General features: G+C 42.9%; 2 protein-coding genes across 7 annotated transcripts in view; one reads left to right on the plus strand and one right to left on the minus strand.

Annotated features, from left to right (window-relative positions):
- Positions 1–15477, minus strand: part of Rubcn (rubicon autophagy regulator) — a 63571-nt gene extending 48094 nt beyond the window's left edge. For 4 of the 6 annotated variants that reach the window (XM_041672786.1, XM_041672785.1, XM_041672784.1 and 1 more), the window contains exon 1: positions 3719–3961. In XM_041672786.1, coding sequence (XP_041528720.1) covers positions 3719–3783 — 65 coding nt within the window. In that variant the 5' untranslated portion in view covers positions 3784–3961. Of the gene's footprint in view, positions 1–3518; positions 3621–3718; positions 3962–15056 lie in introns of those variants that run through there. The other 2 variants (XM_041672787.1, XM_041672788.1) reach the window with 2 other exon arrangements.
- Positions 15478–15494: 17 nt separating this feature from the next.
- Positions 15495–25995, plus strand: part of Fyttd1 (forty-two-three domain containing 1) — a 33387-nt gene continuing 22886 nt past the window's right edge. The window contains exons 1-2 of the mRNA XM_041672790.1: positions 15495–15754; positions 22882–23010. Of these exons, the coding sequence (XP_041528724.1) occupies positions 15658–15754; positions 22882–23010 (226 nt within the window). The 5' untranslated portion in view covers positions 15495–15657. The remainder of the gene's footprint in view (positions 15755–22881; positions 23011–25995) is intronic.

Raw genomic sequence — 25995 nt, forward strand, 5'->3', positions numbered from 1 at the left:
TACTGCTCTTGAGACTGCCAGGTTTGGAACGGCTAAGGTTTCCCTGTAGAAAGTCTCCTCGAGAGGAAAGGCAACAAACCAGGACCCAGCTTAGAGACAGGAGCAGAAAGCGGACTTTCAGCACCAAGGTTTGGCTGCGCCTAAAAACAATACTATGACCTGGATTTGGTTTGTTTGTTTATTTTGTTTCGTTTTTTTAAGAAACTATAAACCTTTATCTGGAAATGTAAAAAAAAAAAAAAAAAAAAAACCAAAAAAACCAAAAAACCAATTTAAGGAAATACCAGGGAAGACTTAAAGACTTTACAGAAACTGGGAAACTGGAGCCTGCTTGGATAAGGGACATGGGGAAGAGGGAAGTATCCAATTTTACTGGGAGGTTCCGGCTTAGTTGACTACATTGAAAATGCTAGGGCTGAGGACAAAGAAAGGGAAGGTTTGGTGCACTGTGTGTTCAGAGTCACTAAAGTACACCTTACTATCTAGTTCTGCTCCAGTGTGGGCTACTGTACAGTCAAGTGAGCACTGGGCAGAGCAGACGGAACAGCTCAATCAATGATGGAAGGGCTGTGGTTTTAGCTCATAGCTTCAGAGACAACTCCCAAACAACTGGCACTTAAACTTTAGGGGAAGATAAGCACAGTAGTATCTGCTATGAGGTAGTTGAGGTACATGGAAGACAGTAGAGGACCTATTATGTAAGTGTACTTCTAGGGTGAAGTTATGAGCTAAGTCAACACCCCAATCTCCCATCTGCTCCACTTAGCTAGGGGAGCCATGGAAATAGGGAGAAAAAGTTAGACTGCTGCGGGTACTGTGGACAACACACCTAGTACACGGAAACTGGAGGCTGGACAAGGAGCACAACCCTTGGACTCTGGTATGTACCACACTCATTATTTTACTTAAGTCTTACGATTTTCCAGCAGAGAAGAGCATTGCCTCACACAGGCAGGGCTTAGTAAGATGGCCAAGTCAAGCACATAAGCTAGGATTCTGCTGAAGCTTTGGATATGAGAAATGAAAAGAGAAATCTGAAATTTCATGGTGAGGCTGTGGCTTGGTTGACTGAGTAGAAAATGCTATTAACTGAGATAAGAACAAAGGGGAAGCTTTCGGTGGGTTGAAATTATGCACATTTCACTATCGACTGCTTTCACCGGGAAACTGTATGTCCTTCATGCTTAAACAGCTGCCGTCTCGTCGAGATGACTTTCTGAACTGTGTGTTGTTGTGACCATGAAAAGGTTATATTTGCAGGGGCTCAGCCACAATGCCTCAATTCTCACACGAGGCATGTATGTACCAGTGTCTCTATCTGGAACTAAGGGGGCCGTCAGTACTATGAAGCTTCACTGAAAACACATTCTGAACTAATCAGCCACCAAGAGAGAGTAGCCCTACAAGGACAGTTTGAGTGAGTGACTGTGGGGCACGGGGCAGAGGGGGAGATTCCCACTGCTGAAATAGTTTAAAGTACTCTAGTTAACGAGTTAGAAAAGTAATTGACAGAAAAAAAATATACCTGCAAAGGAATTGTCCTGCCCACCTAAACGACAGGCACAGGGTGGCAAAAATTAACATTACTGTGTACATTTGTCACGTTATCATGTTGGGTAGCAGCAGAGTATAGATAGTAAAAGTAACTGGGTGTGAGTCTCAGTTCTACCAGAGATCCATGCATAACACAGCAAGTTACGTATCCTGTCTGTCACCGTGCCCGCTTCCTCCTCTGGGAAGTGATGTTACAGCGGGTACCTCACACAACTGTCAGGACATTAAATACACTAACATCCGCAATGCTGTCAAGACAGTGCCTGGCAGAGAACAAATAAGTAATGAAGAACTAATGCAGCTCCAGCTAAACGGGAGAGAAAAACCACACTTACCATAGCTGACCCAGCCTGCTCCACATGAAATAGCACAGGAAAATCAAAATAACCCTAAGGTTTGCTTAGCAGCTACAAGGTATCATTTACAGAAAACACTTCACAGACATCTGGAGGAAGAATACATAGCCAAATATACAAAAGCAGAAACTAAAATGCTGAAAAGGGAAGTAAAATCAGTTTCATTAGTATAGACCATTCATAGACCTCAGGCAAAAACTCCAGTTCAACCACTTTGTACTCAAGAAAGGACACCAAGGCAGGGGTATCTTTACTCAAGCAGTTTTCAATTCTACACGGAGAATATTTTGAGGAAAATTATTTTGCTTCTAGTCTTTGGCCTTCATCTGCTCTGGAGATCATCACTGTATCTGAATCTATTTCCAAGTGTCAAGAAAGACTCCCTTCTGCCATTATTTCTGTTGTGAATCTGCTCCGGCATCCTCTTTAGAAGTTAAGACTTGCTTCTGTTGTTCTTGTGATGCCGGGGATGGAACTCAGGGCTGTCTGCATGCTTGTCAAGTACTCTTCCATGAATTACACTCCCAAACATAAGACCAGATGTTAATAAAGCAAATCCCCAATAGGAGACACATCTCTACAAAGTCCAAATGATCATAGCACTAAAGTAGCTTTTTAATTCTAATTGGGGCTGGTGAAACAGCTCTCTGTGTAAAGCTGTTTGCCATCAAGCCTGACAACCTGATTCTAGTCTCAGCATCTGCATGGTGGATGGAGAGAACCACCTCCTCCAAGATGTCCTCTAACCTCCACGTGTGCACACACATACGTGCACACACACATACGTGCACACACACGTGCACACACACATACAAATATGTACCTGTTACAGCATCTGCATGGTGGATGGAGAGAACCACCTTCTCCAAGATGTCCTCTAACCTCCACAAGTGCACACACATACGTGCACACACACACACACACACACACACACAAATATGTAACTGTTACAGCATCTGCATGCTGGATAGAGAGAACCACCTCCTCCAAGATGTCCTCTAACCTCCCTCCACATGTGCACACACATGCGTGCACACACACATACAAATATGTAACTGTTTAAATTAAAAAAGAAAAGAAAATCTTAAATGCCCTTATTTCTAGAAGCGAAGACTTTCTGATAATTCCACATAAACTTAAATTTGCATTGTGTGGAAGAAGCGAAAGGGCTGAAGATGAGAAGTAAATGACAGAGGTCCTTTCAGGGCAGTGGGGATCTGGCTGACAAAGGACAAAATTTCTATCCCTTCAACAAGCCCACACCCAGTGCAATCAGTGGCTTTGCACACACAGGCCCTCCTCTCCTCCTAACCCACAGTTGTCTCTTCTTTAACCTTGCTGGGTCAATTATAACCTAAAACCTTAGCTCCCAGAAATTCTTACATTACCCTCATAATATCAGTCTGGATTGTCACCACAAGTTTTAAGGCAGGGCACCAACCTTGTCCCCTGCTTTTATCTATAGAGTCTGGCCTATAAAATCTCACTACAGCACCTCAGTCCTTTCTCCCAGACTCTGAATACCCCCGTCTTCTTCAGCAGTCTTGGATCTTGGCTTCTCTGTCTTCTATTCCCGGCCCTGAACGAATCATACCCATCCTCGCTCACCGTCCCTAAACTCTCCTCCCTCGTCCTTACACGTGCCCGCCAGTTCCTCCTCTTAGAAATTCTTCCCAAACAAGTCACTCTCAGCAGTCGCTCTCAGGTCTGCCGCGCCCCGCACTGCGTGTCTTCCCAGCCCTGCCAAGTCTCCCGATGCTCGCGGCGCGCGCACCAGCAGCCCCGACTGCCAGCCGCTCCCAGCCCACCTGCTCTCCTCGGGCAGGCGCTCCCTGCCGCCGCCAAGATCCATTCGCGCGCCCTCCGGACGCATCCGGGACTGCAAGGCCGTCTCCGGGCTGAAGAGAGGCTCCCGGCCGCTTCGGTCACCAGGGCGCCCGGAGCACTCTCAGGACAGGGAGGGCACCACGGTTGGTGGGCTCGGAACCATGCACTACACCCTGGCGGCGTCAGCGCCAAGGACTGCTGCCTCAGCTGCCTTTCTACCCTTGCCACCCCCACTTCCGGCCCCAAGAACTACAATTCCCAACAAGCCCTTCGAAGATTGGCCACTCCCGGCATGCACTGCCCTACTCAATCCCAGGCTGAGCAAACTTGGGCGCACAGGCTTTAGCGGCGCGTGCTAGGCTAGTTTAACCAGGCAGAGTACCAGGTTGAAAACTCCAGCTAACCACGGTCAGGAATCTGAAGGTGTACTCTTGTCACACACACTTTATCCTGGAAATCTGACTCTATCGGAGGTTAAGATAGACAAGGAAGCTGATATAATCAAAATTCGATAAACTTCACTTCAGTTCATCACCAATAGTGATTTAATTTTAACACCTACACTTCAGCCCATCGTGATTTAACATCTATTGGTGTTGGGGGATCCAAGCCTTTAAATCAAGAGGTCACAAACTGAAACGCAAAGGAACAGTACAAAGGCTAGCCTTTGTGGGAAGGTCTTCAGCAGGAGTGATGTCAGGGTAAAGGCTTCTGCTTGTTTGTAAACATTTTTAAATGTGTATGAGTGTGCCTGGGTGTATGTGTGTGCATCACGTGCATGTAGGTGCCCGCGAAGGCACCTATCTAGACAGGGACCCCAACTGGGAACCGGGTCCTCTGCAAGAACACATCGTTCTCAAGAGCTGAACCAATTCTCCACCTTGTTTGGTTTTGTAGCAGAGGCTGGCCTTGAATTCAGGATCCTCATACACCAAGTGTAGATACTATAAGCATACACCATCAAGGCTAGACACAGCAGTTTCTAGGGTATGAGTTAACAGGGGGATGAAAGGAGAGGTGGGAAAGATAGACTAAACGGCTCTGACAGATACTAAGAAGATACGATGTTTTGGAAACTACTGCTTCATAGTAATCAAAATTGGGGGAAGGCAAGATGGTTCAGTAAGTAAAGATGCTTGCTACTAAGCCTGACTACTAGAGTTCCAGGCTTAGACCCCATGTTGGAAGGAGAGAACCAACTCCTGAAAATCATCCTTTGTCCTCCACATAAGCGTTTGTGTACACACACACACACACACACACACACACAGTAAGTAAAATGTAACATAAAAGTTTTAAAGCCAAGAAGGGATTGAGACAGAATATTGTGGAGATGTGGGCATTCTCATGCAAGCAGAACAGTTTATGAAATGACATTTTGAAGAGCAGGAATCTTAACCATAAAACAGTGAGTTTTATCAAGTATGTACAAATGAGGAAATCTGGTCAAATCTGCTTACAAGGCTAAGTCTGATGATGTGGAAGGGGATGGAGCGGTCCCACATTAGAGGTAGAAGGAAAGTAGATAGAGGGGTTAGAAGTGCCAGGATGAGTCAGTAGGTGCTGGCACAGAGTGAAAGGAGCCAGTTACAAGAGAAGAGCAGAAATCTGAACTGGGACGTTTCAGCCTTTTTCCAAGAAGGGAGTCTACCCTTAGCTGTAACTAAATGTTGACAAATGGACATTGGGACCTCTGGCTGCCAGGTACTAGAGTTTTGTTTTTTTTCCAAAACAAGACAGGATCTGCCCTTTAAGGTAGAGTTAACTACATTTCTAAATATAGGCAGAATAATGTTCAGACCAAGGAAAGCTTTTCTCTAGGCTGAAGGGGGCCCTTTGGTTGCTAATTTACAATCCCAGACGTAAGCAAGAGCAGAGGGTAGAAGAATAAGGAGGTTAAGATTACACTAAGATTACGACAATATTAAGGTAAGAATCAGCATTATGTTATATCCAGCCCTTCACAAAATAAGAGGGTAGAGAAGAGAACAAGGACAACTCCATTAAAACGAAGGACGGTTAAAAAAAAAACACAGCTTCTAAGGATTCTCTAATTTGGGCTGGGGATGTAGCTCATTTGGTAGGCTGTTGCTGATATTTGATCATACTGTAACACACAGATTGTGTTATTTACTAGAAAAACCTGTTTCTGGTTGTGGTGCGGCTCAGCCCTAGCACATCCCCTTTAAAACAAGAGCTTTCTGCTTAACTACTGTAAACAGGGTTAAATAAAGTCAACCACAGGTCGAGAGGCTGAGCCGGTAGCCTGGCAGTGGTGGCGCACGCCTTTAATCCCAGTATGAGAGGCAGAAGCAGGCGGCTCTCTATGAGTTCGAGACCAGGCCTGGTCTACAGAGGCAGAGCCAGCAACTAGTTGGCAGGAAGTGAACATAGGATTATTAAGAAAAAACCATAGAGAGTAAAGGGGAATTAGGAGCATGGATAGAGAGAGGCAGAGGAAGTAGAAGGGAGGGGCATTCAGTTGGAGGGTCTAGTTGAGACAGCATAGGAGAAAGGTTTCTGGGATGTCAGCTGAGGAGGAAGATCAACTGCGTGCTTTCTCTGCTTCTCTGAGCTAGCAGGCCTTCACCCCAGCATTTGGCTGTTTCATTGGTAAAAATCTAATGATTAAAGGGGTTTTGTTTTGTTTTATTTGGTTTGGTTTTGGTTTTTTGAGACAAGGCTTCTCTGTGTTAACAGCTCTGGCTGTCTTGGAACTAACTAGCTCTGTAGATCAGACGGAGATTTTGTTGAAAACAACAGTAGCCTCCAAGGTTCAATCCCCAGCACCACGATGAGACAGTGGAGTATATCTGTAAATCTCAGCACTCGAGAGGCAGAGCATCCCAAGTTCGACTGCATCCTTGACTACATACAGAGTTCGAGGCTGCCCTAGTACTCGACGGGAGATCCTGTTCAAAAGAAAGACCAGTTTCAATCAAGAAAAGACAAAGTCCAAGCTAGGTGTGGTATCAGATGCCTGTAATTCCATCAGTCAAGACACTGAAGTGGGAGGATTGTTATCTGAGCGACAGAGTAAGGTCCTGTTTCAAAATAAATAAACAAATACATAAATAAATAAAAGTTAAAATAAAAAACACTTGACAAATTATTTCAAATTAAATACAATAACATACTTTTTAAAGATAATACAAAATGGCTAGATTCAGGGCTGGAGAGATGGTTCAGAGGTTGGGAGCACAAGCAGCTCTTCCAGAGGACCTGAGGGAAGGACAAACAGTGCCTCTGGCAGGACTTGCCCTCCCCCCCCCCCCCCTTTTAGATTACATTCCTAAAGCTAGCCACCAAGGTCTGTTTTCTTATCTGGCCACTCCTTCTCCCGAGGCTGTCTGCCAAGGTTCAGCTATAAAAGTATTAAACTCCAGCAATCAAAATCCCTTTTGGCTGCACTAATTAACAGTCCAGCTAAAATGAATAACATCCTAACACGGGGTTTCCCCTTTTACCTTTATAAACTGCCATTTGCCTATGGGCCACATCTGTTTCCTCTCTATCCAGAGACAGTCTTTTGTCGTCATCCAGCCTCTGGAACAAATATCCCTTCCTCTTTTCCATGTTCTCTTCTTCTCCCTCATCCTCTATCTCCTTTCTTTGACTCTTACTCCCTATTCCTTGTCCCTTTGGGGCAAACAAATCTCCTTTGTGCTGAAAACTTGGTGTCTTGAGTTGCACTTCACTGAGTTTGATTTCCCATCACCCATGTCAGATGATTTACAACTACCTATAATTCCAGCTCAGCGACCATCCAACTTCCTCTTGTGACCTCTGCAGGCACTATATTCACACAGACAAACAGATAGACAGACAGACAGACAGACACACACACACACACACACACACAATTTGCTGTAAAATAATCCTCTTGTACACTGTAAAGATCTGTCACTCAAATTAGTCTCATAAAGGCTGATTGGCCAGTAGCCAGGCAGAAAGTATAGGCAGGGTGACTAAACTAAGAATGATGGGAGGAAGAAGGGCAGAGTCAGAAGTCACCTGCCAGATGCAGATGAAGCAGGAGACAAATGTGCCATACTAATAAAGGTGGCAGAGGATAAATAAGGAATATGGGTCAACTAAAATGTAAGAGTTAGCTAGTAACAAGCCTGGGCTATCAGCTAAGCATTTATAATTCATACTCAGCCTCTGAGTAGTCATTTGTGACCAGGCGGCTGGGACAGAAGACATCCGCTTACACATAGATGCTGTGGAATAATCCTTTGTACACTGTGAAGATGGTTTGCTCTCATTGGTTTAATAATGAGCCAACTGGCCAATAGCTAGGCAGAAAGAGGTTAGGTGGGAAAGCCAGACAGAATTCTGCGAAAAAAGAGGGCGGAGTCACCAACCAGATGCAGAGTGCTGATAGAAGGCACCACCACATGATAGAGCATAGATAAGAAATGTGGGTTAATTTAAGCTGAAAGAGCTAGTCAGTAACAAACCTAAGCTATCACCTGTGCATTTATAATTAATAATAAATCTCTGTGTGGTTACTGGGGAGCCAGGGGTCCTGATGAAAAACTCTGCCTACATTTATACATATAATTAAAATAATAAAAAAAGAAATACAAATCCATCTACCTTTTTTTTTTTTTTTGGTCTGTCTGTTTGTTTGTTTGTTTGTTTCGAGACAAGGTTTCTCTGTAGCACTGGTTCCTGTCCTGGAACTAGCTCTTGTAGACCAGGCTGGCCTCGAACTCACAGAGATCCACCTGCCTCTGCCTCCTGAGTGCTGGGATTAAAGGTGTGCATCACCACTGCCCAGCCATCTACCATGTTAATATAATTTTAAAATAATCATTTGATTATCTCACTTGATATAGCAAAAAGTATTAAATAGAGTTCAACATTCAAAATTAAAACTCAACAAACTAGGCACAGATGGGAGCTTGTTCATCCTAATAACATCTTTTTAAAATGTGGTACATAACAAAAAGCATCTTTAAAAAAATCTGCCCTAGTTAAGGAATACTTGGGACAGTGAGATGACTCAGGAAATAAAGGTGCTTGCCACCAAGCCTGACCTAGGTTTGATCTCCAGGACCTCACGGTTGAAAGAGAACCAACTCCTACAAACTGCTCTCTGACCTCAACAAACATATAGGCATTAAAATACATAAAAATGTAAAAGAGAGAGAGAAGAGAAGCCCTCACCCCCCCAGTTGGAATGTTTTCCCTCTGAAGTTGAGAGCAAGGTAAGGATATTCAGTTGAGCTACTAATTAAAGCATGGTACTAGAATCCCTGGTGCAATATGGACAACAAGTAAAAATACAGGTTGGAAACAATTATACTAAGTAAAATTTTTTTCAAGTTTTTTTTAAAAAAATATGGTATGAGCTCATTTGTATAAAAAGCTAAAAACTGTAAACTTATCAACAATGACTAAAGCCACATTAGTTAACCCTTAGGTATCAGGTGAGGGGAAGAATACAAAAGAGCACAATGATGGAGGAAGGTCATTGGTTAAGTAATAAAGAAACTGCTTGGCCTCATAGGTTAAAACATAGGTGGGAGGAGTAAACAGAACAGAATGCTGGGAGGAAGAGGAAGTGAGCTCAGACTCAACAGCTCTCCTCTCGGGGGCAGATGCCTCAGAGAGAGGCCATGCTCCCCTCTCCCAGATGCACGCGATGAAGCTCCGACCCAGGACGTAGGCTAGAATCTTCCCTGTAACGCACCTAGCGGTGCTACACAGATGATTAGATAGGGGCTAAATTAATATGTGAGAATTAGCCTAGAAGAGGCTAGATAGAAATGGGCCAAGCAGTGTTTAAATGAATACAGTTTGTGTGTTGTTATTTCGGGCATAAGCTAGCCAGGCGGCTGGGGTGCCAGGGACACAGCCCTGCCGTTCATATTACTACAGCACAAGATAACCTTTACAAGTGATTGATATATTTATCATTATATGGTGATATTTTCACAGGTATCTGTTCTGTGCACCTCTATAAACTGTATACTTTAGATGAATGTCTTTTCCTGGTTATCAGTTATATCTCAACAAAATCGAGGGAAAAGGAAACCTAAAAAGTGCACTAAACAAAACAAAGTGAAGGGGGAAAGTGTGAGAAAGTTGTGAGGATTGTGAGCTGAGCTACACAGTACCAAGCTCAGCTGGCAAACTGAGAGCAGGACAAGCAAGAGGACTGGAGCTCCCTCTCCTGCACTCCCCTAAAGAGTCAGGCATCCTAGCACTGGAAAGCAGGGGGATTCCTGGGGCTTCTGGCCAGCCAGCTTTGCAAAATTGGTGCATCCAGGGTCCCAGTTAAGAGTCTGTGACTCAAACAGGAAGAGGGCGGGGTGGGAATGATACCGACGTAGTGTACTCAGGTATGAAATTCTCAAATTAAAACAACAATAAAACCAAGTTGGACAGCTCCCGAGGAAGTACACCAGAGGCTGATTTCTGGACACCAGAGCACCTGTGCACATATGCACACAAGGGATTGTAGAAACCCTCTGGGAGCTCAGAAAATACAGTTTGCTCTGCAAGCTGAACAAAAGGAAGAAAGACATTCATATCATTTACTATTTATCTTCTGAGCCTATTACAATGTCTGGCACTCAGACCCTACCCATATATGTGTGCACACACACTTATACCCCACACACTAAACACACAATACGTATAATATATAATCTTAAATACTACAGCCGGGCAGTGGTGGTGCACGCCTTTAATCCCAGCACTCGGGAGGCAGAGGCAGGCGGATCTCTGTGAGTTCGAGGCCAGCCTGGTCTACAAAGGGAGTTCCAGGACAGGCTCCAAAGCTACAGAGAAACCTTGTCTCAAAAAAAAAAAAAAAACAAAAAAAAACCAAAAAATACTACACCAGATACTAATGGTAAAATTGATGTTTGTCCAAAACATGTGACATATGTCGTTGCTTATCTGAAATCCACATTTAATTGCCCCTCTGTTTTCTCTGGCCATAGTAGGCACTGTCCTGTCTACACTGTATGAAATCAAGCCTCTACAAAGGGTGGCTGCTTGAATTCTATTTCTTTTGACTTGGATTCAGAACTGTTCCACTCCAGGCCAAGTTAGAAGCCACATCCACAACAGTGCCTTATTCACACACGTATTCAAAACCTCTTGCTCTGCAGGTTGTGTGAAGGTAAGAGTTACATTCAAATGGTTTACGGCTTCTCTACCCGAGCCTATTACAACACCTGGGACACAGTGAACATATGATTAACTGAATAGCTAACGCTCGTGCTCTGAGAAAATGCACAGTTGACCTTTTAACTCCAGCCTTTGCACCTGGCCAATAAACACCTCTGTCAGCTGTGCGTGCTTGAGTGCTTACAAGTGTGCTTGTGTGCTTGTGTGTGTGCGTATCTGTGTGTGCAGTAGTGACAGGGGAGGCACTGAGCCAGGAGCAATGACACTCTGGTCACATCCATAGTCAGCAAGCTCAGCTAGCTCACAGAGTGGTGCTGCCCACATCTGGTGCTGGCCTTCTATCTCAATTAACTCAGTTGAGAAACTTCCTCATAGACATGCCTAAAGGTTTGTCTCCTAGGAGACTATCACATAGCCAGAACTAAGATATTAATATCTAATATTCTATTTATAACTTTTTATTATTTCTTTTCAATATGAACTCTCAAAATAATGTAAAATTCAGAATGTAAAGTCGTGACTATAATCCTAGAAATACAATTTATTTTCTTTGGGCTTTTGTTTTTTTTAAGTTTTTGGAGACAGGTTTTTCTCTGTGTGGCTGTCCTGAAACTCACTCTGTAGACCAGACTGGCCTCAGATTCACAGAGATCTGCCTGCCTCTGCCTCCTGAGTACTGGGATTAAAGGTGTGTGCCACCACCAACCATTCAGCAGAATTTCTTACTATGACACGAGGGAGGCAGAATGAAGATTCAGAGAGTTTAAATATTTATCTTAAGGAACAGAGCTTATGGGAATCAAATTCATATCTGTGACTCCAAAGTCAGTTTGACTATACCATCTAATTGATTTTGGATTGATTACTTCTAAATCTAGTCTTTATGGTAATGTTTGTATCAGCAGAACACTTCTCTGATCACAATTTCATATTTAAATTTTAATTGCTACACAAGTATAAAGTCAGATTCCTTCACAAAAATAGTAGCGAATATTAATGAGTATGTGCAGCATGTGGAAACACTGGTGCCCTCACACTCTGGTGTTTCGAGGGTTTATAACATAAGCGCTAGGAAAAGCAATCTGCCAGTTCCTTAAAAAGCTGAAGTGCACAAGGCAGTGGTGGCGCACGCCTTTAGTCCCAGCACTCACAAGGCAGAGGCAGGCGGATCTCTGTGACCTCGGGGCCAGCCTGGTCTACAGAATGAGTTCCAGGACAGCCAGGGCTACATAGAGAAATCCTGTCTTGAAAAACCAAAAGAAAAAAGACTTGAAGTGTTATCATATGATCTAGCAATCTATATCTAGCATATGACTAAGAAATGAGAACCTATGCCCACACTAACCTCATATAGGAATGTTCATAGCATGCTATTTATAATAACCAGAAAGTGAAAATAGTCCAGCTGTCTATTGGAGATATGGAATGGAATACTATTCAAGCATTAAAACGAGTGAGGCTTGGACTCCTTGATAAAAAAATAAACCAACCTAGAAAACCTTGTTCAGTGAAAGAAGGAAACAAAAGATCATATATTACATGATGATCCCATTTACAAGATGTGTCCAGACTGCCATTTTTGTTCTCTTTTGTATGTGACCTGTCTAATGACATAATATTCCCACAATGCTTCATTCTTGTATCTTTAAAAATCTGGAGACTGTGAATGTCGGAGGCTTTAGTCCTTGGGGAAGCTTGAAATTCCAAACAAAACAAGAGGTCATGATTGATGAGACACCGAGGGGCAGTCCAAATACTAAGACTTGGAATCAGGCTTCAGCTGTGAGAGAAGACTAGGACCAAAGTTAGTACTTATATTAGCATAGGAAAGTTTTTATACATTGGTGTATTTGTTATTTGTCCTATAAATAGCTAAAATTAAAAAAATCCAAAATCTAAGCATACCCAGTTTATTATAGTAAATGCATGCTACCAAAATCTAAATGCAGTTGCTTTCTTACAGAAGATTAGAAACAGGATGGGCAGGTCAGATAGATGGCTCAGTGGCTAACGGTGCTTGCTGCCAAGCCTGACAATTTGAGTTAGATCCCTACATGGTAAAAGAGAGAACAGACTCCCACAAGTTGTCCTTTGACTTGACATGTGCGCCATGTCACATGTGCTCTCACTCACACACAGACACACAAAAACATATAATATAAAAAGTATACAGAATTTTCAGGGTGGGTATGTAAGTGAACACTCAGCCCTAAGAAGGCAGAGGCAGGTAGATCTTTGTGAGTAAGAGACCAGCCTCACTGATTAGGGAGTTCCAGGTCAATCAGGGCCACATATGAGACACTGCTGTTAAAAAAAGGGGGGGGGGGCATCTACACTCTCTGTAGTTTACTCCTGCAAATGAACAGAGGGTGCAGAGTTATAACTAATGGCAGAGGGCTAATGCAGAAAGAAATGTCTTGTGCTTACAAAAATCTCAGAACTGTAAAGAACTGTTTTTCTTTTCTTTCTTGAAATAGGGTTTCTCTGTGTAGCCCTGGCTGTTCTAGAACTCACTCTGTAGACCAGGCTGGCCTTGAACTCAGAACTGCACCTGCCTTTGCTTCCCAAGTGTTGGGATTCAAGGCATACACCATCAGCAGCCAATTTAGAACTGTAAAGAATCTTAAGACAACTTAGAAAAGCGTAAGTACTTTCTTGTTTTGAAGCTGACTAAGGTCTACAGAACTTTATAAGGTAATATAGCCAATGACTGAAAGAAAAGGTAAATGTACTACTCAATAAATCAGGAACCTTAGTAACATTTTTGTTTGGTCAGTTGGTTTTTGTTTTGTTGTTTTGAGACAGTCTCACTCTGCGGCCCTGATTAGCCTGGAATTCACAGAGATCCACCTGTCCTAAAATCAAAGGCGTGCACCACCACACCTCAACCCATACACATTCTTCTTTGCAATCCAGCTTTCCAAGCTGCTAGCAGTTCAAAGGAAGTGAGGGTTGGAGGGCAGAATAGCAAACTCAAGAACCTATTCCAAAAGCATCAGGCAATTCTACTCAACATACCAGATTCTATTGTTGGATCCTGCTGAGTTCAAACCTTTCACCATTAGTTTCTAATACACCTTAACGCGTACACTATGTTAACTGAGTATATGCAGTTATATTTTTGCCACAGTAAAGAAAACTAACTTGACTTTTGTTGTTTTGGGCCAGGGCCTCTTTTACATAGCCCTGATTGTCCTGGAACTCACTAACTAGATCTGGCAGGCTTCCAACTCACAGAAATTCGCTTGTCTCAGCCTCCAGAGTGCTGGGATTAAAGGCGTTGGACACCACACCTGGCCCAACTTGACTTCTGAGAATAAGGAATTGTATTTCTTAAAGTCTTAAAAGAAAATTTTAAGCCACAGAGAAACCCTGTCTCGAAAAAACCAAAAAAAAAAAAAATTTTATGTTTCCTCGAGCTAAGACTACTGTGGCTCATCACACACACACACACACACACACACACACACACAGCTTTTGGCTGGAATCATAACTTGGGATGGCTTTTGTTTTTAACCATACTTCAAATATAGAAAGCATGAAGTTTTATTTTTAAGATAAATCAATAACTATCACAATCTTTACTAGAAAAGGCAGATGTGGTATAACTAGGTTTCCGTTGGTAAAGTAAAACAGAAAAAAGTTAGAAAATACAATACTTATATATGCAACTGTGCATGATAAGAGATATTTTAAGTTATGGGAGTCCCAAGCAAAAAATAGTAAAACGTGTCACGGTTGTTGAATTCGCAAACCACATGGCATTGTGACATTACTAAATTAAACATAGGCTACTGTGGTTTTTAGATACTTTGGGTTAGCATAAATCTCTGGCTCAGGTCTCTACTAAAGAAATTTGAGGAAGTGAAGAAAATGGTGGCAGAGATTTCTACAAGGACAACATTTGACGCTAAGCTACGTCTGAGATTGTTTTGAGCTGTTGAGGTGTGGGGGGCGCGGCGAATAACATGCACGCTTCTACGCAAATGCGCTGTGTGAGAAAAGAGGTAAAAAAGGCAGACTATAACGTTTTGTAAATGGAAAACGAGTTATTAAGCAGGAATGCAAACATCAAATTTTCTAATAAAGACGATTAGGGAAAAATATATATTCGTCTCGCAACTCAATTGAACGACAGAAAAATGCAACTAAATAAACAGAAGTACTTACCCTTCCACGGGAAGATGAGATCTTACTAAGGTAGCTAGCACCGTGCCAAAGATTTATAGAGTACCGACTGAGAGGTGGTGCAGATACATTAGCATTTACTTTAATTGTTAAGGTGACACAAGATTGTCACCACAGCTTTTGCTGGCGGAAGAGGGAACTCCGGGGGGTCTGTCCAGCCTCCCGAGACTGCAGTGCAGAGGGGCGTGCCGAGTCTTTTCGCAGCAGGAGGGACTAGAAGAACACGCAAGACCGGGCTGGTGTTTCAGGCTCGGTTCCGGAGTCGCTCGGGTCCAGTCGCTGCCACTGGTGCGGAACGTCCAGGCGCTAGGACAGCGCTCTGCACGGCGCCACAGGCTGCGGCTCTGGAGCGGAGCCCCCGGCCGGCAAGGGCCGCTAGGGGCCAGTTCCGCGTGGGCCGCTCTGGCCCGCGGTTCGTCTCGGTAGCCCCCCTCCCCTCCCGTCGCCGAGGATGGGCGGGGGAGGACGCAGCCAGCGCGCGTGCGCGCTCCGCGCTGCAGCTAGTCTGCGTGCGTGAGTGGGAGGCGGCGGGCCTGCGACTCCGGCCTTCCCGGCTGACTGCTCCGACGCCGCAGCTCCAGTCATGAACCGGTTCGGCACCCGGTTGGTGGGAGCCACGGCGAACCCGCCGCCGAAAGCCCGCAGCAATGAGAACCTCGACAAAATCGACATGTCCCTGGGTGAGGGGCCGGGGCGGCCGCGTCGCGGTGGGGGAGGGGGCGGGAGTCTCGGTGGGGGAAGGGGCGGTTGGTCGCGGTTGTCGGGAGGGTTTGGTCGCGCGTGAGCGGCACCGGTGGGGACCCCCCGAGGTGGGGCAGGAGAGACCCCGGCTTGCCCAACCCCCGAGGGGTAGGGAGGGGCCATGGTGAGGACTGGTCGGGCCGCGCGGCCCGCAGGGACGGCGAGTGCTGTCCTTTTCCCACGCGGTACGAGCTCTCTCGGGCCACGGTTTCCCTTAGGCGTGTGCGCACCCCACCGGCCTTTTCCTTTTGAAGGGTCTTAAAAGCCTGTTAGGGTTGCGACCTGCTAAAGCCAGCGGCTACAGCAAGGATTTGCCTGGCATGACCGTGCCTAGACGTGCGCCTGGCCTGGGCGACTTTCAACCGGCGCCCCCGTGGGAAAGCCGTGGAGGGGGCGGGGACGCGGTCCCGGAACGGGCGCTGTGAGCTTCGTTAAGCCAGGACCCTATTGCTGTGTTTGATTAGGTGTTTACTGAAGCACGTTCCCTAGCCGGGTCTCAAAGTTAGCTAGTTGGGAGCGGGGAGGCAGAGGTGTACGCAGATTGCTAAAACGTCTGTTAGAACCAGGGGTCCAGCACACATAAAAAGGATGCCGTTGATTACGTTAAAAAGAAAAAGCATGATGATAGTTTTTTTTTTATTTTTGTAAAAAAATTCAGATCCAACGCTGAAACCTTCCGTTTGGTCCCAAAGTAATTCCATTTTGTAGAATCAAGTTATGGCAATGGATAAAGTCAGTGCTGCCTGCTTTTTCTTTTCCTGGGTCTTTTCTCCCCACCGCCACCCCTTTTTGACTACTGAATTCAGGTGTGACCTTTTCTGAGGATGGTATTTAGGGTAATACTGTGCCTGGAACCATTCTTTTGCTTGCTAATTCTTTACATTCGGCTTACCTCTTCTGTTAATTTGGAAAGTTTTTGATCAGCAGTTGAGAACTCTTTCTTGGTGTCTAGGGTTGCCTCAAGTCAGAACCTTAGGTTTGAATTAGAAGATTAGGAGGCATATGTTTGGCATCTATTCTGATGACAGTGCTGATCAGTAATGAACTCCTAAGAAAGTGGGGACAGCTTTTGAGCAAAAGGCGTGAATCCATATCACAAATGCTGGATGCTTACAGGCTGCTAGGCAGTGGGCTAAATGATACACATTTAATTTCCTGACAACCTCACAAATGTTGTGCTCTTATTGATAGGTAATCTAGAGCCATACTATTTCGGGGAGACCCTGCTCCCGACACTTCTAACCAAGTGACTAAGGACAAATTACTTGTTAGTGCTTTTTGTCTAAAATGGTGATGGTGGGGGCTAGAGAGATTGTCCCGTGGTCAGCAGCATATTCTGTTCTTACAGTGACCCAAAGTTTGGTTCATAGCACCCACTTTTGCCAACTTGGCTCCCAACTTCCTGTAACTCAGTTCCAGGGATCCCATTCCCTCTTTTGGCACCCATAGACACTGTGCTCATATGCACAAACAATCTCATACCCACCGAATTAAAAATGAAAGTCTAAGAAAGGTGACAGTGATTACCTAGAGATAGTTGATTGTAGCTGTATTCTAATTGTTATTAATAAAAACCCAAAGTCAGATATAGGGGTGAAAACTAAAGGATCAGAGAAAAAGAGTGGCCAACTACTAGAGTTCTCACCTCTACCAATGCTCAGACCAAAAGGGTGATCCTTCCTCAGAATGCCTTCTCTGACTGCTCCTCAGACGGACTGCTTCAGACTGCACTGAGCAGTCCCTTACCACCTTATGTTCCTCTCTCCGCCCAGCCATATCACTCCTGTCTCCCTAGTGCTGGGATTATAGACATGGGATCCCAACTGCTAGGACCACTTTTGTGTGAGCTCTGTTTCTGTTTTAGACAGGATTGCCCAGGGTGGCCTTGAACTAACAGAAATCCATCTGCTTCTGTCTCCTGAGTCTTGGGATTGAAGGTGTGCGCCACCATTGCCTGGCCTCAAGTGGTTTAGCTCTGTGCTCTGATCTTTAGGCAAGCTTTATTTGTTAAAACACAAATATCACCACAGTTGGTTCTCTCCTGCCTTTGATTCCAGAGATTAAACTCCATGTCATCATGCTTTTGCTCACTGAGTCATCTTGTGTTTTTAGTATGTGTATGTATGTGCAGGTACTAGGCATGTGGATGCCAGAAGTTGGCATCTGGTGTCATCTTCAGTCTCTACCTTTATGAGTCAGGGTCTCTAACTGAGCCTGAAGCTCATCCATCTGCCTAACCTGACTGGCCAGCGTGTATCAGGGGTCCTGTGTCTGCCTCCCTATTACAGGGATTACAGACTTGTACACAGAGCCCAGCTTTGTATAGGAGAGCTGAGGATCTGAACTCAGGTCCTCATGCCTGTTGGGTAAGCATTTTACTGACAGAGCCACCCCTCTAGCCCCATTTGTGTGTGTTTTGTTTGATAATAAGGATATCAATTAAAGGGGGCTGGTTCTTTTAGAGTAGAAAAAAGAGTGTGTGGAGAGCTGATCAAGCCGTCTTTTTCTCAGGAGAGGCCATCCTCTCCTCCAGGTGCTTTGCTTTTAGTGAGAATCTTAGAGATGCTGTCTTACCAGGTTTACAAAAACTTAGAATCTGCACCTGGGTGTGATGAAACACACCTGTAATACCAGCAGAGATGTGGCGGTAGGCAGATCTCAGAGTTTGAGGCCAGCCTAGTCTATATAGTCTAGGCCAGTCATGAATACATAGTGAGACACATGTCCCTGCCCCCCTCCCAAAAAGGTCTGGTTTTCTTTCTTTTCTTTTTTTCCTCCCTCTTTTCCTCCCTCCCTCCTTCCTTTTTTTTTCTTTTTTGTGGCTCTGCTGGATTTATATGAGAACTTATAGAGTATTTACCAAGTTAACTCGTAACTGACATTGACTCAGCTTCTTAATTAAAAATTAATATTATAGCCCTTTTTTCATAAGATTGTTGTGAGAATAATTGAATGCACTATAATTATCTCAGACACACACACACACACACGTACAATTATGTGTATGTTTTGCCTACAAATGTCTGTATACCATGTGAGTACCTGGTGCCTGTGGAAACCAGAAGAGGGTGTCGGATCCCCTGGAACTTGAGTTGTAGCTGGTTACAAGCTGCTATGTGGTCGCCGGGAATTAAACCTGAGTTTTCTAGAAGAGCAGCAAGTGCTCTTAACTATTGACCCATTCTCTAGCCAAAGAAAAAACTTTTAAGTAGTTCGTTGTAGTGTGTCTTTGGTGCAGGAGAATTGTCTGTATTGTCAATCATGTTATAAATAAACGCTGATTGGCCTGGTAGGAAATACAGGCAGGAAAACCAGACAGGAAGTAGACATGATGTAATGGGAACAGGAGAATTCTGGGAAGGAGGTAGTTGATTCCTCCCACTCTCCTGCCCAAATCACCAAAGCAGCAGGATGTGATCTGTCCCACTGAAAAAAGATACTGAGCCACATGGCTAACATAGATCAGAAAAATGGGTTAATCAAGATGTGAGAGTTAGACAGTGAGAGGCTAGAGCTAATGGGCCAATCAGCTTTATAATTTATGGAGACCTATGTGTGATTTTCTTTGGGCTAAACAGTTGAGGGGTACTGCGCGAGACAAAAACCCCAACAACAAGCAGCCTGGTCCCTCCATGCTACACCTCTTTTTTCTTCTCATACCTACCCTGTGTACTCATTGGGTAGGAGAGGCCGTTTTCTCTTTTCAAATCAAAACATTTTGTCTGAGGACTTAGATAATGAAGTGTTTTTCTATTTTTAATTTTTAGTTGTGGCAACAATTGTGCTACACACCAGTAATCCAGCATCCAGCACTCTGGAGGATGAGGCAAGAGGATCATGAGTTTGAGGATGGCCTGGGCCACAAGCAAGACCTTGTCTCAAATTAATTTCAGCTATATTTATGTCGTATATTCTCTTTGTAAAAATTACCCTGGTATGTTGGGCAATATGTATGGCACATGCCTTTAATGCCAGCACTTGGAGATAGAGGGAGATAGAGCTCCGAGTTCCAAGCCAGCCAGGGATATATAGTGGGACCTTATCTCAAAAGTAACACAATTACCCTAGTAGTCAAAGCCAACACCTTCTTTGCCTTAATCCTCTGACCGGATTCATTGTTTGGGTATATTCTCAAAGCTTTGAGGTTGTAGATGTCTACTGGAAAATAAATAGTAAACTATTAAGGGAAAACAATGTTTCCTGTTTTCTTCTCAATGAGAATTATAAGTTCATAGATCTGATATTTATGAAACCTTTTGTTTTAAACATAGTGTTAGGATTTAGTATCTCTCAAAAGACTTCTATGTTGAAGCTTTAGTTCCCCAGCTGGTGGGGCTAGTGAGAAGTGATTGAGTCATGAAGCCAATGGCTACTCTGGATTTGACTTTATAAGTTCGTAACTGAGTGTGTTATTTAGGAGAGGCAGGGCTGAGATGGGGCAGGTTACTTACTAAAGGTGTGCCTATGAAGGGCAGTGCCCTCTTCTCCTTTCCTGGATGTCAGAGGCAGTCAGCTTTCCCTCCATGCTCTTCCATCACGATGTTCTGTGTCACTATAGACCTAAAAACAAAGGGGCCAAATGTCCACAGATTGAATGGAACCTCTGAAATTATGATCACACCCCCCCCCCCCAGAAAAAATAACACACCTTCCTATTTTCTTTTTCCTTTCATTATTTTTCTTCAATGAAGGAATGTGACTAACACAAATGGATTTTAGTGTCTTTTTTAAAATTTATTTATTTTTTATTGAAAATTTCCACCTCCTTCCCTCCTCCCATTTCCCTCCCCCTCCCTCTCCAGTCCAAGGAGCAGTCAGGGTTCCCTACCCTATAGGAAGTCCAAGGTCCTCCCTGTTTCCCCCAGGTCCAGGAAGGTGAGCATCCAAACAGACTAGGCTCCCACAAAGCCCATCCATGCAGTAGAATCAAAACCCAGTGCCATTTTCCTTGGCTTCTCCGTCAGCCTCCACCGTCAGCCACACTCAGAGTCTGGTTTGATCACATGCTCCATCAGTTCCAGTCCAACTGGCCTTGGTGATCAGTCCTGCTGTCTCAGTGGGTGGACGCACCCCTCGTGGTCCTGACTTCCTTGCTCATGTTCTCCCTCTTTCTGCTTTCATATGGACCTTGGGAGCTCAGTCCAGTGCTCCAACGTGGGTCTCTGTCTCTAGCTCCATCCATCGCCAGATGAAGGTTCTGGTAGTCCAAGGACACCGCAGACAAAAAGGCGCTTTTAGTGTCTTTTATCTTATTGATATTGAAGAGCAAAGGTAGGGTCTTAGGAGTGCTTACAGAGGAACATTCTACCACTGAGCTACACCTCCAGCCCTTGTGTTTTTAAATTTAGCAAGCTATTTTGCAGTTGGAGATTGGTCTCAAGAAGACAAATAACGTACTTTGAAGTACTTTAAATTACTTGTACTTGTTTGTGCATGTTGTTGTGTGTGTTTAGGCCAGAGAACAATGTATGAGAGAAATAATGTAAATCATATAAGAAATGATACTTACCGTTTTTTGTATTTCTTTCTCCGATTTAGGAAAAAGTAATTATATTGACATCTTTATGGTTAAAATTATTTGGAAAAACAATTGGAACTAACCTTTAGCTTTAGTAGGAAGTTTCTGACAGTGCAATTTCTTTAGTTACTTGCATTTTCCGTCATCACAATTAAGGTTTGATTTAGGTCCTGGAGGGTTTTTCCTTCCTTCCCTTCTTCATCCTCTCTGTCTTTGTTGAGATAGAGTGACATTATGTAGCCAAGGCTGGCCTAGGAGTTAACAGCAGTCCTCTTGGCTTCAGTCTGTCAAATGCCAGGATTACAAGTGTGTGCCACCACATCCTGCTGAGTTTGGATAGTTCTTTTTCTTTAACATTTATATTTTTTGGCTCTGGGGTTGCACAACACAGTATGGGTGTGTGAGTCAGAGAACAGCTTGTGAGGATCAGTTCTCTCCTTTGACCATGGTAATAAACTTGGGCCATTAGGCCTGGAGGCTTGGAGGTAACCTTTACTTGTGGAGCCATCTCCCTGGCGCCAGATATTTTTTTGAATGAGTATATTGTTGTTTCTGATAACCTTTGACACTTAATGAGTAAGAATTTGAAATACATTTAGTTTTCTCATCTTTACATTGTTCACTGTGGTATTAAAGTGTGATGTTTATGAATTATTCTGAGGGGTTTGATAGTGTGCTTGGAATAATGAAGCATATAGAATTAGGTCAGAATAGAAAGAAGTAATTATGAATGACTTTGCTAGAGAAGAACAGAACTGAGTACTATATCTTTATGATGATATTTGTTAATTTTGCTTGCTATTTGTATGCCTGTTTCCATAAAAAATTGAAACTATTGAGAATGAAGACTGTCTTATACTGTTGTTTCCTTTATGGGAGACTTACACGTGAGTTAATTGCATAAAGTGTACACCCAATAAGTGGTTTTTGAATTCGGGTGAATTTAAAAATGTCTTTTGAGGTCTTTATTGTTATTTTTGAGTTGGTTGGTTGGGTCTTTCTGAGAGTCCAAAGTTGCCTCAAACTCTATATATAGTCAAAGCTGGCCCTTGAACTCCTCCTGATCCTCCTACCTCTGCCTCGTTTCCCTGGGATTACAGGCATGTGCCACCATGTCCAAGAACAAGAGTATACATTTTCCTGATGTTTGTAGTACAGGGGTTTGAACCCAAAGCCTTATATGTTCTAGGCAAACACTACTGCTGAGCTGAATCTACCTGCTGTCCCGTCTCCCTGGCAGAACTCATTTGTTGGTAGATCTATTGATTGGAACATTTACTAGAGAAATTTTTCTCAAGCATTTCATCAAGTAAAACGGCCGGTTGAAGCTTAGGATGAGGGAAGAGGATTGGAATCTAGGTATCCTAAGCTATAACAGTAAGTTCAAAACCAGCCTGGAGTACACACTAAGGCTGTCTGAAAAAGCTAAGATAATAATAATGGGGACTAAGTTGGGGGTATAGGAGAATATATTTACTATAAAATGAGACTGTGCAATTTACTCATTGTGTAAAAATGAAAATAATTATGACATTACGTCTTTTGTAGATGATATTATCAAACTGAATAGAAAAGAAGGAAAGAAGCAAAATTTCCCAAGACTAAATAGAAGACTTCAGCAAAATGGTACTCGGCAATTCAGGATGAGAGTACGGTGGGGAATCCAGCAGAACTCTGGTAAGTTTTAAAATGCAGTTATATATGGATTCATAATGTAATGCGTTCAGCATAGACTTAAAACCTGAAAGGAATACACCAGTACCCCTTCGTGATTTTTATTTGCATTCAGATTTTTGTTCTGAAAACTTAATAAAAAAATTATTTCCTAAGCTGGGCGGTGGTGGCGCACGCCTTTAATCCCAGCACTCGGGAGGCAGAGGCAGGTGGATCTCTGTGAGTTAGAGGCCAGCCTGGTCTACAAGAGCTAGTTCCAGGACAGGAACCAAAAAGCTACAGAGAAACCCTGTCTCAAAAATCAAAAAAATTATTTCCTAAAATAGCTGATAATTGATCTTTAAATACTGTTGTTTAAAAGTGATCTCAGTTTATAAATAGTTTATATCTAGAGTTTAGAATTGCCAAAGATGATATATAGCATCAGATTCTGTTTCCCCTCCCTAGTAAGTCTGATAGATAACTGACTCCAGCTTGAATTTGTTCAGTGAAAGAGCATACTGCACCACAAGTTAATTTACTCTGTTGTGAGACCTCTCTGTTTACTAGAAGATTCTCAGTTTGAACTAAAGCACATCTAACAGGAAGCAAACTCACGTTGTAAAGGAGAATCCTTTACTATGTGCAGACTGCTATTCTGCAAAGAAAATTACCTGCAGATTTATTTGTTTAGTTAGAGGCAGAGTCTCAATTGTGTAGTCATGGCTAGCTGTGTAGACCAGGCTGGCCTCAAAATCACAGACACTGCCTGCCTCTGTCTCACAAGAACTGAGATTAAAGGCATGTGCCACTACTGCCCAGTTTTCCTTCAAATTCTTCATCTCATCATCCAAGAGCTTTATTTGTAAATTCCCAAAGGCGGCACTAAATTGACTGCTGTAGGTGTAAATAGTTAATTCTGTTAATCTGACAGCTGTTTACCTATAATCATTTTTTTTTCTTAAATAGATTGGGAGCAATAATTCACCATGTATATTATAAATTAACTTTTTTAGTAGCTATACCAGCATCTTAGAATTAACCTTTGTTCAAATAAAAAGAAACTTAAGTCTTCTTCACGTAATAAAAAAACTTTTTTGGGAACTACATCTGCAATGGTATCTCCAGTTGCAGACACAAAGTTGAGAGAGGGGGGACATGAAAGGCTTGTGTGACAACCCCTGCCTCTCAGTTCCCCCTCACTGCAAAAAAAAGGGTAACAGCCTAAACAACAGGAACCCATCGAAGAGAATTTTGAGGAAGTGTGGTAAGGATGCTGAGGGTGGCTCACCACATTTGATGGCTTCTGGTGAGGGTGCAGGAGGGGAACAACTCAGTTCTACTAGAGGAGCAGGCCAGTGAGGGTCTGAGCGTGCGCCAGTAAGTGTATGGATAACACAAATTGGACTTAAAAAATATTTTTTATTTTATTTTATTTTGGGGGCAGACATAATGGGGGAGGAAATGGAAGGATTGGAAAATGAGAGTGATGAGGGTGTATGAGTGAGTTTCCCAAAGAATCAATAAAAATTTTTTAAAAAGATAAAATAAAACAGGGTTAGCAATGAACTAATGCTTGTTGGTGGCGGGAAGGTTTGGAATAAGAGAATCTTTTCTATTTTATTTTCCACAATAAAAATAGAAGAAATTAAAAAAAAAATTGCCAAATTAATCAACTGTTTGTTTGTTGTTTCTCGAGACAAGGTTTCTCTGTAGCCTTGGAGCCTATTCTGGAACTAGCTCTCGCAGATCAGGCTGGCCCTGAATTCAGAGAGATCCACCTGCCTCTGCCTCCCAAATGCAAAGATTAAATGCGTGCGCCACCACTGCCTGGTTCTCAACTTTTAATTTTTTATTCTGTATTTTGAAAAGCAAAAATGAATCTTCAGTTGTTTGAGTGTAACTTATATGTTTAACAGTTAATATACAAGCATCTATTAAAAAATACATATTATTGAGAGTGGAACATACAAGAAACTTAACGTTCTTTAATAATTTTTTTAAAAAATTATTTTTTTATTTTTTATTTTTTTTAATTATTTTTATTTTTAATTATATGTAGGGTTGTGTGCATGTGAGTACAGTTGTGATGGAAGTCAGGCATTGGAGACCTTGGAGCTGAAGTTACATGTGGGTGTATCTCACCTGATTTGGGAAGAGCCACAAGTGCTCTTAACAGCTGAACCATATCTTTAGCCTCTAATAATTTTTTGAATAACTGAATCTACTTTGTGCATTTTGGATAGGCATTTAGTTGTTAAGAATGAATATGTAATTATATTGATTTATATTAAAGATTCATTTACAAATATTATTTAATATGCCATATTATTGTGCCATCATATGTTTATATATTTTGTTTTGAAGTAATTGTTTTGAGTTCAGAGTAGCCAGAAATAAAATTTATTTATATCTTCCATATCTGATAAATGGTTTGAACTGTCTGATTCTGGAAATACATAAAGAAACAATCTTTAGCTTTAAGGAGTTAATTTCTAGTGACAAATAACTTAGAGAAAATAGTTTCGAAAATGTCGTAAGTGGGCATGGCAGTGCATGCCTATAATCTCAGCATTTGAGGGGCAAAGATAGGAGACTTGTAAATTCAAGGCCAGCTTGGTCTATATAGTGAGACTGTCTCAAAAAATAACAGCTCAAGTTGGGACAAGATGGGATATAAAGGGGAGGGAGGGAGGGAAGCTGGGTAGTTACAGTATGGCTCAGCAGTAAAGAGCCATGCTCTTCCCGAGAACCCAGGTTGGATTCCCAGAACTCACATGGTGGCTCACAACTGTCACTACAATCCCAGGGCATCTAACACTGTTTTCTGTCCTTGATGTGCACTAGGGACACACATATATACATGCAGAGCAAAGCATTCATACACATAAAATAGTAATTTTATTAAAGATACAGTATTATAGACTTCACATAATGGTTTTGTGCTAAGATAAAGTGTGATTTAATGAATAAAAATGAGATTTAATTTGCTCCCTGAAGCATCAGGAA

This window comes from Microtus oregoni, unplaced genomic scaffold, assembly GCF_018167655.1.
Source record: "Microtus oregoni isolate MIOR12 unplaced genomic scaffold, Mior012 000023F_ref0000262, whole genome shotgun sequence".
NCBI lineage: Eukaryota > Metazoa > Chordata > Mammalia > Rodentia > Cricetidae > Microtus > Microtus oregoni.